Source organism: Tachypleus tridentatus, chromosome 10 (assembly GCF_004210375.1).
Source record: "Tachypleus tridentatus isolate NWPU-2018 chromosome 10, ASM421037v1, whole genome shotgun sequence".
NCBI classification, from domain to species: domain Eukaryota; kingdom Metazoa; phylum Arthropoda; class Merostomata; order Xiphosura; family Limulidae; genus Tachypleus; species Tachypleus tridentatus.
In genome coordinates, this window is record NC_134834.1 from 78,641,883 (window position 1) to 78,658,591 (window position 16,709).

Consider the following 16,709-nt stretch of genomic DNA (forward strand, 5'->3'; position numbering starts at 1 on the left):
ATGGATGAATCAACAGATGTCTCAAGCTATACGATGTTGCTTGTGTTTGTTTGCTATATTCACAAAGCCAGTCTTGAAGAAGACATGCTAATTTGCAAACCTTTGCCTACTCAAACAATAGGCGAAGAAATATTTAAACTGATCGATTTATTTATGAAAGAACATGATATCCAATGGCAATTTTGCTCAAGTATTTGCACTGATGCAGCTGCAGCTATGATTGGAAAGTTTTCAGGCGCAGTGGCACACATGAAAAATAAAAACCCGTACATCGTGAGTATCCACTGCTGTCTTCATGCACTTGCATTGAAACGAATGCTAGAAGACTTAAAGATATTGGGTGATGCCACAAACATAGTTAGCTTTATAAAATCAAGACCACTCAATGCAAGGATTTCAGTTTACTCTGTGAGGATGTGGAAAGTTTACATAAAAATTTGCTGCTTCATACTGAAGTCCGATGGCTTTCTTGGGGAAAAGTGCTTTCTCGGTTTTACGAAATGCGTGAGGAGATAGGTTTCTTTTTATCTGAATGCTATTTTGAACTTGCTTACAAACTGAGGGACAAATGCTGGATACAGAAAGCGGCATACCTTTTGAACGTACTTGCCTATTCAAATGAAGTGAATACGACAATGCGGGTTACCAGGGTAACGTACTTCAAAGCTCAGAGTAAAATGGAAGCGCTTCAACGTAAGCTAAAACTTTGGGGTGAACGTGTACTTATGGAAGAACTTAATTTCTTCGAAAATCTGTTGTTTTTTGTTGTTTTTTTTACTTAAATGAAGATGCAAAAGTTTCAGTCTTGCAGCACATATCTGATTTCTGTACAACTATTTTGGATTACTACTCTCCTCATTTATAAAGATTACTGTGGATTCAAAATCCCTTTGTGGACTGCAAATACCAACAAAACAGAAAAAGAAATTTCATCTGATTACACTCTAAAAACAAAATTTTAGCAGGAACAAATTACAGTTTTTTATTCAAATGGCCATGGAATACCTTGAAATAAGTAACAGAGCTTTGAAAATTTTTATGCGTTTTCCAACAACATATCTTTGTGAGCAAACATTTTGACTGTGTACAGCTGCAAAGACCAAATTCAGAAACAGACTAAATGTTAAAGATGATTTGCTCTTACAGGTAACAACCATAACTTCAAATATTGAACTACTTTGTGGACAAAAGCAAGTCCATCCGAACCATTAATAAAACTGTACTTTTACTGATATAAATTTTGCAAGCAGAAATTTTTGAACAAGTAAATAGAAGTAACTTTTTTCTTTAAATATTGATATTTTGGAAGAAATTTATATTCTAAAAGCTTGAAGTAAACTTTATCTGGTGCTAGTGACCGATTGTTTTTATTGTAGTGTATTTTTTATTAAGGCTCAGGAATGTTTTTTTTCTCTTCTGATGTGTGTGTTTTCTTATAGCAAAGTTACATGGGGCTATCTGCTGAGCTCACCGAGATGTGAAACTCCAGATTTAGAAAGTTTGGGAACCCCTGCGCTAAAGGAACTATGTTTGTTTACTAAAAACGAATGCATCGTCATTCAAAGATAACTTAATACAGAGCGATACAAAAGATAAGTAAATCGAGTTCGTTGTATCAAATATTTAACTGTAACATAGTGAAACAGCGGTAAGCCTACTGACTTAAAATGTTAAAAATCTGTGGTTCGATTACCCTTGATGGTCACAGCAGTTACTCCGAAGTCGCTCTACTCTATAAAAACAAACAAGTATAGAATTTTGCTTGTCAAATAACCCCATACCGTTTAGTGATTAACTTATAGAATAACTAACTATATCACTGTTGTGACAGGCTATGGATTGATGCTTCACCTAAAGGAATGCCTCCCCACTGGCACAATGGTATGTTTGAGGACTCGCACCGCTAGAAACTGGGTTTCCATACCCGTGGTTGACAGAGCATAGGTAGCCCGTTGTGTAGCTTTGTGCTTAATGTTAAACAAACAAATAAAACTTAAAGAAATGAAGTATTTCTGTTATTCGAAACACAGACTCGTCAACATATATTGATTGTTTTTTCTCAGACATGACTCGCTAGAACCTGTCATCTTAGAAGAGAAGAGCCTAAGAGAAGCCGCTTGGTTCCAAGCAGGGATTCCAAGGTAAGTCAGTTTTATTGTATTGTTCGTAATTTGTCTTAACTGGTAAGTATAAAGGTAACTAATTTTGCGAACGACATGTACAATTAAAAGGAGTGATAATCAAATTTTAGCTGCTATACAGGGTTTATTCCTAATAAACATTCCCAAACAACAGCCTTACTTCAGATTCAGAATTGTTTGTTTAGAATTAAGCACAAAACTACACATAGGGCTATCTGTGCTCTGTCAACCACGTGTATCGAAACCCGGTTCTTAGCAGTGTGAATCCACAGACATACCGCTGTGCCACTGGTGAGCGATTTAGAATTCAGTGAAAAAGTAAAGTTACAACAAATAGTTCTTCTTATTTAATTTTAGCAAAAACAGTTATTCTTAGTAATACATAGTATACTTTTCAACAGCCAGCTTCCCACAGTTGACTTTAACTAGTGAAACATGGTGAAGGCTTAGGACGTTGCTGCTTTTAAGACTCCGATTTATAGCTCAAATTTCTATTCATTGTGAGAAACATAATTGAGGTTAAAGTGCTGTTCAGAAGTGTTAGGACAAGAGAATAGTTTCTCATTCTTTACATTTTATAAGACTAATTTTTCCATGCCATTATAGAATGTAAATCTCAACATTATGGTTATGCTTCACTGATCCCTGTTGACAACTAGATAAGCCAGGGTGAGAATACTTATCATTCTGTTCTGTACAATTTCCATATACTTGCACCAAGGGCATGTCGTAATGGTTCTGTTTGTTATTCAAACATACTGATCAAATTTAAGGTCTGAAATAACAATCATGGTACCCCATGGTAGGATCTAACGTATGATACAGATACTTGCAAGAAGACATCAATTTAATAATACTGTACAAATAAACCTTGAGGTCCTGTTGTACGAAATATCAATAAAACTTTGAAGTTTCACCTGTGATTTACCTTCCATTGTTCTTTAAAAGTAACCTGAACTCTAAGTTTTGACTTTCTCTTGACAGTTTTGCACAGTACTGTACATCTTATCAAATAATGCGTGTTAACGCTCTACATATTTTAATGCCACTTGTACCCCAGTGTTACTTGTTTCTTCGTTTAACTTTTTTTAAGGTCCCGGCACAGTCACGTGATTAGAACGCTCGACTCGCAATCTGAAGGTCGTGGGTTCGAATTCCCATCACACCAAAATGCTCGCCATTTCAGCCGTGAGGACCTTATATCGTGCGGTCAATTCCACTATTCGTTGGTAAAATTGTAGCTCAAGAGCTGGTGATGACTAGCTGCCTTACCTCTGGTCTTACATTGCTAAATTACAGACGGCTAGCGTAGATATCCCTGGTGTAGTTTTGCACGATATTGAAAGTCAAAAAAAAACTTTTTTTCTAAAAATGTTTGTGTCAACTGTTTGTAATTACTGTTTGTAACGCTTTCATTCTTCCTGCATTTTTTCTTATTTTCCATAACATGTGCATAATAGAAGTAAATAATAATTAACATAAGTTTTGTTATAATAAAAAACAGAAAAGTTATAAATAAACATACTTTTAAAATATTCATATAAGTTACAACAGTAAACCTCTGATAAATACAAAGCACAAGAATTTCGTAATGGTTCAACTGTGTTATTAATATCTTATTTAAAAGCTCACGCTATCATCTCCTAAGTATTCAACGCTTAACTCTACCAGGTTTCCATAATTTTAAAAATGGACTATTGTTAACTATTAGCTGAGTTCAACCAGAATCCACTGAAAAGAAACAAACACTGTCATCTTAAAAATAACACATACCCTATCACTTCAGAATGCATTTCAACATTATGAAGAAACACTAATTACACTAATTTCTTTCAAAATTATTTGTCTATTTCAGAATTTTATTCAAATTTACATGCTAACTATCCCTGATTTTTCTCTGTTAGATTAGAGGCAAGACAGCAACTCCCACCTCCAGTTCCTAAGCTACTGTTATCAGGCCTAATAATGATATTTGAATATAATTTCTTTATATGGTACACATAATTTCAAAGTAGGTAAAGCAATTATTGACAACAAAATACGAGTACTGAACTCTTAGATTCACATCTCAGGCCAATAATATTTGGCCACGCTTGGCCTTTCTTTCAAACAATATTGAAATCAAACTAATCTCGACACAAATGTTATGTGTCTTATAATGTGGCGCCGCCCTTTGATGTAAACCCTTACTATATTTTGTTTTATTATTATTAAATTTTTATGGGTTTTATTTTATTTTACCTGGAAAGAAGATTTGGTCTTTTCAACTAATTAAATTTTTATACAAATGCATACTTAATAATACAAAACTTATCTTCGAAACAACTTACTAGTAAGTGGCATAAACATAAAATCAGGATAAAATCATCTGGTAGGCCATGTAAAATTTGTTTGAAATGCCTTTTCTGCTTCTTTCAGAGAAATTGTTCAAGAGCTCCTAGCGAACGAGCCTGTTGGATCATTTATGGTGCGAAACAGTACAAGTAAACCTGGGTGTTTTGCTCTTTCCCTGAGAGTTCCTCTAACATTCCAACCCTCAGGGATCGCTCATTACCTTATCCTGAAAACATTTAGAGGGTATAAAATAAAAGTACGTAAAAACTTTCCAATGTCTAATAGTTTTTTTAATAAGAAAGAATTGCGTGTTCTTATACAATAGTGTGTCGTCAAAGATGCGAGTCGTGTATCTAAATATTTGTTTCACAGCGAATTCCCAACTACTTGTCAGTGTGATACAGACACGGATAGGGAAAAAAATATCACCTTTTTACATTGAAGGATATCTTTGAAGCGAAATCATTAAACGATACATTTCAGACTCCTGAAATCACCCAAGCTAATCTCAGGTAACGACATCGTCCACGAAGTGAAAGCTATGGTGCGAAAGAGAACCCTCTGACATCCCACCGCCAAACAAACGTTAAAAAAAGCTGAGAATATTTCTTGATGCTGTTAGTAAGAAAATATGCAATAACCTGAAGTTGGTGAAAGCTCAACTTCTAGGTTCGCAAATTTCCTGTCGTAATCAACAGCTCCTTTGTCATCAGGAGTAACAAGAATACCCTTTCAATGAACTTTTATACCTTTTGTGCCTTTATTTTACTCAAACATGGATTAGCAAAATCAACCTTTCTTGGACCACATGTTTTAACAAACTTTTCACACTTTACGTGAACATCGGTTTCAGGAATTATATTTAAACAAACAAATATGATAAGGAAATTCACTGAAACTGATTCCAGTTTTAAGCCATCTTTCACATGAAAACCGACAACTATTTCGAGAGATTCATGGACTTAATGGTATTAAAAGGTATTCACATGTTCATCGCAATAGTTTTTTAAGGGGGGTCTCTTTTATAGACATAACTTTGGCTTTGTAGATAAAGTTATTACTCCGAATGGGTATTGGGTGTATTTTTACTGCACCCGTTATTGCCCTTAACGTTCTGTTGTGAGTATAGTTTCACTTTTATGGAGAACAGTGAAAGAAATCTTCAGTATGGTTCAACTTCTATGGAAGAGAGTGAAGGAAATCTCGTTATAGAAAAACTCTTTTCACTGAAAGAGCTGATTATAAAGGTGTGTTTATACAGCATTGTTCTATATAATCATTATTCTACATAATCGTCGAGAATTCGCCGAAAACAAACACGTGTGCTAAGTATGTCGCCCGAGACTAGTCATCTCGCATCTTTGGCGCCACGCTTCCAAATTATCAATTATCATAAATCATTCTTAGAAAGTGCGATTATTCCTCTATCTCTTATAAATCTCTCTTTTGATAGAAATTTAAATATAACGTATCCCATGATTTATATTAAGCCTTTTCTTCTTCAAGGGTTTTACGAAAGAATTTAGCACTCTCTCCGCCTTAATAACCCATCATTCAGTCATGCCCGAGTTGCTACCTTGTCTGCTGTCTTTGTCTCGACGTAGCGCCATCTGGAGGAGGCTACGTTACTCCGAAGAGCTGGTAGACATTGATCAGGATCCTTCCATCAGTTTAACAGACCTTAAAAGGACGTTGGCAAACCTACATATATAAAAGCAAACAACTTTCGTGTTCGAACAACAAACGCTTTATTAGTATCATAAAGGTGCATGTGGTGTGTTCTTTGTACTGTAATCTCTGCTCTTATGCTATAATAATATATTTTGTTATAAAATTGTACAAAGATGTGTATGGATATTTATTTGGTGTAAATAAAAACAACAATCTAATTATTTAAGCGTTGATACATTTTAAGTTTCAGACTTAAGTTGGTGTAATTACTGATATTCCGAATCAGTATTTTCGAACCGAAACTTTCAAATCGATTTTGATCACCTTCGCAATTGAATATTAGAAAACCTTTTAAAAATAGCCTAAATATTGAAAAAACATCAAGAACGTTTCCTGAAGGAACATAAGACTGTTAAATAGTGTAACATGTTGATTTGTCTCCGACTCTTTATGTTGTTTAATGTATAGAATAACACAAAACTTTAAAGTGTTGTCGCAGCACAGCATCGTTCTAATGAAAATGGTCATCTCTACAATGCTACATTGTTTTTCTAGAGGCTTTTTTCAACTACAATATTGACAAAGGATTTAGTTCTCCAATGTTGCACTGTTCTCTGTAGGACCATTACAACATTCTGGTGTGAAAAAAAAAAACGTAACTTTGAAACAGTGATTTATTTGTCTTCTAGAAACTCAGTTTCACTGTGCTGTAAATACTTTAGCTCTACATCTTGCTCAGATGCTGTTCCATCACAACTACCTTGATGATCGCGAAACCAAACGAACAAAAACTGACATAATATTAATATATAGATCGTAACGGTTTTTCGTTGTACTCGAGTTTTAGAGGTCTGCGACAGTTTTAGGAAGTATCGAGCGGATTCCTAGTCTCGAACAATTGAGACACGTTACATTAGAGATTCAGTACGTCACTTTGTTATAAACAACGCAACTTTAAAACAACGTTGTAGTTGTCTTTTAGACGTTCAGATCTGCTATACTATACTGTATATGCTTTAGTCCCATGGTGTTACTTTGTTCTCTAGAATATTTGTACAGGACTATAATGTGAAGAACACAACTTTACAATGCAATACAGCTGTTCTGTAGGCTTAATAAAACATTATATTATAAGCAGCTCAGATGCAGAACGTTATACTCTTCTAAAGAGATTCGGTACATAAAGAAATGTTTTAATAGGTTTCAAATTTCGAAATAATATGTCTGAATTTATTGAACGTTGTTATTGCTATGCCTACATATTATTCGAAATATGAAACTTCTGATACAGGACATGTACATTAATCCCTTGCTTACTTAGAGACATACTTGGTGCACGCACTCTTCCCAGAGAACTGAATTAACCTATCTAGAGATCAGTTTTCACATTGAATCCAACGATATATCGTTTGTAGGATTTCTCTTCTATACAACATACGATGAACCAACGAAATATATTAACATTTCCTGGTTCCTGGGAGTAAAAAAACTCTCTGGTTGTGAAAAGGTTAAACCCATTTAAAGCTTGCAAGAGTCTGCCAGCTACACTCCTACAACCACAGTTTTGTTTTATTTTATTCTAAAATTATTTGTGTGGGGAAGGAGGGAAGATGTCTATTTAATTTTAAAGCTCAATATAATAAATTTTAGTTCTGTAATTTTTTGTAGTCCTATATATTTCTTATTTCTTGAAGGTGTTTTCCAGGACTAATAACTAAATAACCATCATTATACACTGCATATTGGTTGTTAGATAATAGAAACAAAACACTGGTTTCAGTACATACTGAACATAGTATGAGATAGGAAAGATGTGGACTAACGTACTGTCAGCAATTCTATTCTTCCAGCGCCACCTCATCTTTCAGTTGTTCGAAAATACAATTCGACCTAATTATGCTATAAATGAAGCAGAAAATGACATATAACATTACTATATGATGTGAACAAGACTAATTTGGTAACAAACCTAGCGAGTCGTTTCATCTAAGTCTTAACAAAGGATCATTGTTTTGTTAACAGTCATCTTTTGATTAGTTTTTATAACAACCATGGCAAAGATTACCGTGTAAAAAATCAAAACCTTGTCATATAGTTTCATACTATCAAAGAACACGTTCATTTAAATGTAATGTTAAGTGTCTATTATTTAGAATCTAGATAAGGTATATTTAATCTCTACGCATACAAAACTTTATTTTAATGACTTGTTTATATATATATATATACAGCTTAACTGGTTGCTTTGTACTGCTGTGTTCACTAACTCAGACTATCACTCAACAAAAATTTATTTTATATTTTTTTCATCACAAGTTTTATATTGAGTCATTCCGCCCTTCACTCAGTGAAAACTGTTTGTAATTTTTGTTATTTCGGTTAATAACACAAGAAAGAGTAGTGCCGCGTCCCTTTCAGTTCTTTTACTCTTTCTAAGTTTCGCGTGTGATTTTCTTTTATAATTAACGGGTTCAAAGAGTTTTAATCAGAGGCAGACGTAACGGTCAACTTTAATTGACCGGCCCCATCGTTAGGCCAGACTCTGTTTGCTTTTGTTTGATATATAATATTGGTGCTAATAGGGCCCGCCTGACTTTATATTTTCAGCTGACTCGTTATTTAGGCTCAATTCCACCCCTGGTTTCAACGGTTTTTAAACTTTCAAGTTACAGTTTTGTTCTTGGCCTGGATTTTGATGCTGGGGAGTCAGGTTCGAATATAAAGTACCACAAAATATTTCCTGTACACATTAAGCTGTGTGTATAAGAGTGATATATTTATTTTGGCACTTGTTTATAATGCTAAAATGATAAATAAACAACGTTGAAATCAATACACAGTTGAAGTCATTTCAAACTAATGACTCAACATTTTTCGAAGTGTCTCTAGTCATCTTTAGGAATGAAATTGAAAGCGATGAATTTCAATTATAAATTATTAAATGAAGATGAAGGGCCGGTGAATATCTGTTGAAGAATGTGGCGAGACCTGTTCCGATATTTATACATAAATGCCAAACTATGCACAAATTACATGACATTTAAGGAAATATAATACGTCGAAACGTATAAAGTCATTATTTTGAAATTGTTTTAAATGTATACTGATTTCAACACTGTACATTTACTATTTTAATTTATAAAAGTGATATTCAATCCATTAGAATGAAGTTGTGGTTAGGTACTACTGACCGGGTGGCTTTCCTCTTGTCAGGTCCCGCCCATTGGGTTATATGACACGAATATTATAAAACAAACCATATTAACACTTTTTTTAATAGTTCACTATTCTGTTATTACTAATATTAAGTACAATAAATCACAGCATAGCGTATAGAAATGGCAGGATTTTAAACTCGTATTTCGTGTTTATATCTAGTGAAATAACCTTTATATTAAATATTCAAGCTATTTTCGTCCAAACACATTCAACCTGTACATTACCTCTTTTTCCTTCCCAAACTCTTGAGAGAAGGAATTCGTGAAAATATGAAGGTGATAACTATTATGTGATAATTAACTCTTTATATAATAATAATAATAACAGAGATCGAAAGAAAGTCGAAATAATTTCATTTCTCACACATTATTACGACTACAAAACCTAGATATTTGTTTCTGTTCACACTCTCATTATGTTTTTAAAATCTAGTTAGTGCTGCTAAAATACCATGTTTGTTTGTTGTAAGTTTACTACGCGCTGTAACAGTTGTGCTTTTTTTTCTCAGAAATTCAGTTAATAAACTTAAGTTTCCGAAGGCAGTAAAACTTAAACTGCATAATTAATTTGTCTTCAATAAATCGTGCATTGTGATGATACAACAAAATGTATGTGTCTGTTTGTCCGTTATCTAATTATTCCTAGAACGCTGGGCAAATCTCAACCAAACTTTGTGAGATCACATCTTGGAACAAGAGGCATATTAATGGCAGTTTCAAAACACCTACACCCACATTATTGCTATTACTGAGTATTTAATATTTCTGAAGAAAGTTAACGTTATTTATATTCACAGATGGCATTACGTTCTTAAATCAAACAACAAAATGTATTAAATTTTCCGTCTCTGGTGCAATGCGAAAATTATTGTTTGTTTGTTTTGAATTTCGTGCAAAGCTACACGAGGGTTATCTGCGCTAGCCGTCCCTAATTTAGCAGTGTAAGACTAGAGGGAAGGCAACTAGTCATAACCACCCTCCGCCAACTCTTGGGCTACTCTTTTACCAGCGAATAGTTGAACTGACCGTCACTTTGAACGCCCCTACGGCTGAAAGGGCGAGCGTGTTTGGTGTGACAGAGATTCGAACTCGCGACGCTCGGATTACGAGTGGAGTACCTTATCTACCTGGCCATGCCAGGCCCGCTAAAATTATGGGTTCTATTTTTCTTGATAGACACAGCAGATAGCTCGATGTAGCATTACTATGAAAAAAACAAACAGATAAAGCTTTATAGAACACAGTGTGGAAAGAGGGCACACAAATATCTTGTATATATATATATATATATATATATATATATATATATATATATATATATATCAGAGACTGCACTAACCCTCTCTACGTAAAAGTGCAATGAAAACAATGGCTGCCATTACTGCAATAATAAATAAACTCAGGTGAAGCTCACACAACAGAAGCCACCAAAAGGCTGATATGAAAAAAAAAAAAAAAACACGTTTATTGGGTTATATTCACTTCCCATTTTGTCCCGTGACAACTTCATCTCATAAAACATTTCTGTAGCCTTTGACTACCGATTAGTTAATAACGTGAAATGGTGTGGAAGGTTTGTTTGTTGTTGTTTTTTTAATTTCACGCAAAGCTACTCGACGACTGTCTGCGCTAGCTGTCCCTAATTTAGCAGTGTATGATAGCTAAGTCACCACCACCCACTGCCAACTCTTGGGCTACTCTTTTACCAATAAATGACCGAAAGTTAATAACGCCCCGACGACTGAAAGGGCGAGCATATTTGGTGTGACTGGGATTCGAACCCGCGACCCGCGGATTAGGAGTCGAACGCCTTAACACGCTTGGCCATGCCGGGCCCTAGAGTAGAAGGACGTTAGGAGCTGGGTTTTCTAAGCGGGTAACATAAAGCATCTTTACCGCCATTATTTTGGCCGTCACTTCTTCCCACAAAGTCATTTTGACCATCACAGTGTATACCATGATGTAAGTTTATAAATATTGTGTTATTAAAGCTTATACAAATATTGTGGTGAAGTAGTAATGAATACTGTAATAATATGTTATAAATAAATTGTATGAAAGTTAGGATTTCTGTGAAGTTTACCATAGTATCCACCCCACCCCACTCCCAGTTTTAAGTTTATAAGCCGGACAGAGAACGGACACCTCAGTTTCTTCTTCATATTTTCGCAGCTCTTACTTTACCGTGTTATATTCTGCTTCTCTTTTCGAAAATGTGTGTTTAGAAACGTGTTTGCCTTTTCGTTTTATAATCTCTCATTGTCATAAAGCTACTCTTCTGAAATCCCAGAGATGCTGTTTCCTTTCAGCAGTATTAGAAGTTAACTTATAAACAAAGTTTCTTAACATAATGCAGCCATTTAACAACAGAAACCCCCTATCGGAGATTTAAGAAGGACATTAAACCATAGTACTTGACTGTGCTTTATAAACACTTTACAACAAATTTATTAGCGCGAATAATTAACAACGTCTGGAACTACTGTCATTCTCATTATGTTTGTACTCGTGTAAGTAATTACAGTTTATAACTCTGCAAAAGTGATGGGAAGACCAGAATAACATTTTACGCACTGATAGAGTGTTAACAAAGCGATAAAATTTCTTGCACTATTAGAATACTGAGAAACTGTGGATTTTTATGTTTAATTAGGCTGTTAACAAAGGGAGAAATTAGAGTGTTAACGAAGGATGAAATTTCACTGGCTGTCATAAAATTTAGAAAAAGACAAAATTTTATGACTGTTAGAGTGTTAACAAACAATAAAATATTACACACTGTTAGAGTGTTAACAAACAATAAAATATTACACACTGTTAGAGTGTTAACAAACAATAAAATATTACACACTGTTAGAGTGTTAACAAACAATAAAATATTACACACTGTTAGAGTGTTAACAAACAATAAAATATTACACACTGTTAGAGTGACAAGAAAAAAGAAGTTACACAAGCTAAGAAAGTCTTAACAAAGAATGGAAGATGGCTTGTTTGTAAATTATGCGTGTACTATTAATTTAAACTTATGAATTATTTAATTTAAATTTGTGTAAATGATAATAAAGGATACATTTCCATTATGACCCTTAATTATAATTACCTATAACTTCATTCAACTATAATAACGTTGACTGTTTAAAATCTTTCACTTTTATTTTATAAATGTCTGTCACACAACCGAAACAAATAACCCTGAGTGTTTACAATATTTCACTGTTATGATATAAATGTCTTTCACACAACAATAGCAACCTTGAATAATTAAAACCTTTTATTATAATGATATAAATGTTCGTCACGAAACCATAGTAACTTTGAGTGTTCAAAATATTTCAGCGTAATTTCTCTAAATCTCCGTCACACAACTATTATAACCTCGGATGTTTAAAATCTTTCAGTGTAATAATATAAATGACCATCACACAACCTTGAAAACCTTGACTCTTTAAAATCTTTTAGTGTAATACTACAAACCTCCAAAAACATGAAAACATTGAATGTTTAAAATCGTTCACTGTAATGGTATAAATGTCTGTCACACAACTTTTGTGACCTTCAGTGTTTAAATTTTTTCACTGTAATGGTATAAATGTCTGTCACACAACCGAAATAAATAACCCTGAGTGTTTACAATCTTTCACTCTAATGATATAAATGTCTATCACACAGTAATAGTACCCTTGAATAATTAAAATATTTCACTCTAATGATATAAACGTTTGACACAAAACCATAGAAACCTTGAATATTTAAAATATTACTGTAATGATATAAATGTCCGTCACACAACCAGAATAAATAACCTTTGATTTTTAAAATCTTTCACTGTAATGATATAAATGTCTGTCACACAAATATTGTCATCTACAATGTTTCAAATCTTTCACTGTAATTGAATATATATCCGTTACAAAACCATGATAATTTTGAACATTTAACATATTATACTGTAATGGTACAAAAGTTCGTCACAAAACCAAAATAACATTGACTGTGTCAAATATTTCAGTGTAATACTATAAATGTCCGTTACACAATCATAGTAACCTTGAATGTTTAAAATCTTTCACTGCAATGGTATAAATGTCCCACACATACCTATAGTAGTCTTGAATATCTAAATGCTAATGAACTTCTGCAGAGCACATAAAAGGATATTGATTATATTGGTAATGATGAAAGGGCGTGTTTCGAAGTAAGTTTAATTAAACTGACAAATTGTTTGTTTAACGAATTTCTCGGAAAGTTATTTGAGAACTGTTTATACTAACCGTCCTCGATTTTGATAAATTAAAGCAATACAACCACACCCTTCACAACAACACTTGGGCTACTCTATACCAACAAATACCATTATTGACTGTCACATTTTGATACCCTTGTGGCTGAAGGGGAGAGCATGATGTGTGATGGAATTCGATCTCTCGATCCACAAATAAGTCGAGCCTCCTGACCACTAAGCCATGTTAGGCCTTAAATCAGTGGTTTTCAACCTTTTTTATGCCCCGCACTCGTAAAAAAAATTTAATATCTTCTCACACCCCTCACAGTAATTATTTATTTAAGAATGAAGGTAAAGGTGGCCAAAACAAATGTTATCTCGCACCCCTGGTTGGGAACCACTGTTTTAAATATATATTAAACAGCATCTAGTTAAAGATGACACTCGAGTAGAAGATTTAGTTAATAGCAAAATATAACCAACACTTTATATTGAAACATTTGGTTGCTAAAACACTAGAGTTAATTACCCAGACGGTGTGTCTTCAGAAAGTGTATTGAATCAGAATGTAACAACAATGAGAACGGCGACAGGGGTAATTTTAAAAAACCACCATAAGCCGACAATAAGACAGTGATACTAACAATTAACTATGTGAGTGGACCATCTGGAAAATGCTAGCAGTATCTTTCAACTGTATGATGAACAACTGAGCTCACGGTGACTATATTGTTAGTGTGTGTGTTTTTACAGTAAGCTGCCTCAATATATCTGATTTATCCACCGAATCCGTGAGTCGACCATGTTAATAGTGTTATGAGTCTTCGGAAATGATGTAGTCCAACGAAACAGAACACAGGTGTGTTGGTTGTTGTATATTTTTTTTGTGTTAAATCATTTACTACCTGTACACTAATAATAAAATGTGATTTCACATCAGAACATCATATTTAAGCAACACAATTTTTAACTAAGATCACACGTTATTTTTGTTATTAAAAAACATGCAAAATTTGTTTGTTTATATCGCTTCATCAATCGGTGGGACCGGTAAGTTTACAGACTTTATAACGCTAGAAATAGAGGTTTAATTCCCCGTGGCGGACACAACACATAGCCTAATTTGGGTTTGCTCTTAAACAAAGAGACTAACAAAGCTAAAGTTCAAGTAATATGTTTAGGGAACACTTTGTTGTTGTGAAAGACCCAAGTGTTTGTGTTAATTCACTTTACAATGTTTCACATTGCATTTTATTCAGGAAGTATGATGAACCGCGTGTCTTCTAGAAATAAGTTGAGACAGTCATTTGGCTATGATGAAAGTGTGTTGCTTGTTTTTAGAGTAAGTGTTGTCTCTTATATGCAGATTGGCAAATGAGTTTCCTGGACTCTTTACAAAACCCTTCAGTGTGTCCCCGTGTTTGTAATGAAACGTGAAGATACGTGCGTACACGAGAAGTGGTTTTGAAAACTAAAAAGATGGCGGACAGAGTGAGCTTTGTCTCTTTTGTATAGGTTTACATCTGACTTTTCTGGGCTCTAACAAAACTTTTCAGTATGTTTCTTTATTTGTACCGAAACGTGAACATATATATGCGAGAAGTGGTTGTGAAAAGTAAACTTTACTGTACTCATATTTTAGCAATTTGCGGCTACATTTGTCGAATGTTAAATGATTAGCAGAAAGGATATGTCAGTTTGGACGTTTCTCTTTTATATTACATACAACTCAGATAATTAACTCTCTTGTTCTCAATGTTAATGAAAAAGAAAACGATAAAAACTCCACAAACTTGATAGCATTGTATGTGTTTTGAACTTAAGCCTAAGGTAATGGTACTTAGGAATGTAAAAATAGTGATTTTTGAACAACAACTGAGTTTGACAATTTTCCAAAACCTCCGTATTGTCGGATTTGTTCCAGGAAACCCATGTCTTGGAAATTGGTTACTATACCCTTGAGGTGTGTAATGTTGAGAAACGCGAACACAGAGCTGTTTGCAAAACAATGTTGCAAGTTTCTAAAAATGGTGTTCAAATAGCATCTTTGAGCTAGAAAACCAACCAAAATAAACCTAAATACGATATGTGGATTTAACTTTATGCCGGTTTGTTCTAGCATTATGTAAAGCGTATTGAAATTTAATTAAAATACAGATTAACATATTATATTAAAGATCATTACCAATAATAAAAATATGGTGAATGGATAAACCTGTTATATTATTTTTTAATGTGACTGTGATAGGTCCTTTGAACTGTGGGTAATTCTATAAGGATATTTCTTCTCACTTTCTATAAACTTGTAGGGGAGAATTTATAATGTTCTCAATAATTTACAGGTGCAGGTTAGCTCCAGTGACCACCGATAGAGTTTGGTTCAAAGTGAGGCTCAGAGAAGCAAGGCTTTTCTCATTTCTCTTCATCAAGTGTACGTGCAATAAAAAAAACAACCAAAAAACCCTTGACTATTATTGCATATACTTCTTAGTTTACAAAACTAAGGTTCTTCACGAAATGTCTGTAGAAACTTGTTTTTAAATTATGGGATAATCTACACTGATTGTAGAATAATCACCATCTGCTTACCCTGGGGACATCCATACTCTGATCATATCTACAGTAGTTATTACATGTTCAACTTGTAAATCCGTTGCACTGAGGTAGCCATTTAGATTAGTTTACACTTTTTTCCCTGTAAATTTATTGTACTCTTCCTGAACACAATTATTATCTGTGCACTTGTAAACGCGTTGCACTCTGTCATTTCAACTAAATGTTTACCTGCTGTGGGGAGAAAAACATCATAATTAGTGGAGCAAAATGACAAATAATATTTCATGCAAAAAAATTTTGAATATAATATAAAGAATGTTAAAATATGTTTAAAAATGATAATTACGTGATATCTTCTCAGGTGTGTGTGTTTGTTTCTCTTATAGTAAAGCCACATCGGGCTATCTGTTGTGTCAACCGAGAGAAATCGGAACCCTGATTTTAGCAATGTAAATCTGTAGACTTACCGCTGTACCACCGTGAGACTATTCACAACTGAAACGTCATGTTTAAAGCTCAGCTATCAGGTATTCTTTAATACAGGCTGATTAATATTGACCTTAG

The 16,709-nt window shown here is 33.9% G+C and overlaps 2 protein-coding genes and 1 long non-coding RNA gene across 10 annotated transcripts in view; 2 read left to right on the forward strand and 1 right to left on the reverse strand.

Annotated features, from left to right (window-relative positions):
* LOC143229656 (EGFR adapter protein-like) overlaps positions 1–6,384 on the forward strand; it is a 47,166-nt gene extending 40,782 nt beyond the window's left edge. Inside the window, exons 5-7 of one of the 3 annotated variants that reach the window (XM_076462269.1) lie at positions 2,064–2,141; positions 4,560–4,731; positions 5,982–6,384. In XM_076462269.1, the coding sequence (XP_076318384.1) occupies positions 2,064–2,141; positions 4,560–4,731; positions 5,982–6,188 (457 nt within the window). In that variant the 3' untranslated portion in view covers positions 6,189–6,384. The remainder of the gene's footprint in view (positions 1–2,063; positions 2,142–4,559; positions 4,732–5,981) is intronic. The other 2 variants (XM_076462268.1, XM_076462267.1) reach the window with 2 other exon arrangements.
* LOC143229657 (calmodulin-alpha-like) overlaps positions 1–16,709 on the reverse strand; it is a 106,645-nt gene that overhangs the window by 47,665 nt on the left and 42,271 nt on the right. Inside the window, exon 6 of one of the 6 annotated variants that reach the window (XM_076462274.1) lies at positions 3,651–4,701. The exons of 2 other annotated variants lie outside the window; for them this stretch is intronic. The gene's annotated coding sequence lies outside the window, so the exon portion shown is untranslated. Of the gene's footprint in view, positions 1–3,650; positions 6,177–12,494; positions 16,377–16,709 lie in introns of those variants that run through there. 3 more of the 6 variants (XM_076462271.1, XM_076462277.1, XM_076462273.1) reach the window with 3 other exon arrangements.
* Positions 14,992–16,665, forward strand: LOC143229662 (uncharacterized). Its single transcript, XR_013015989.1, has 3 exons — positions 14,992–15,080; positions 15,932–16,020; positions 16,532–16,665. It is a non-coding gene; the product is annotated as an uncharacterized LOC143229662 (long non-coding RNA).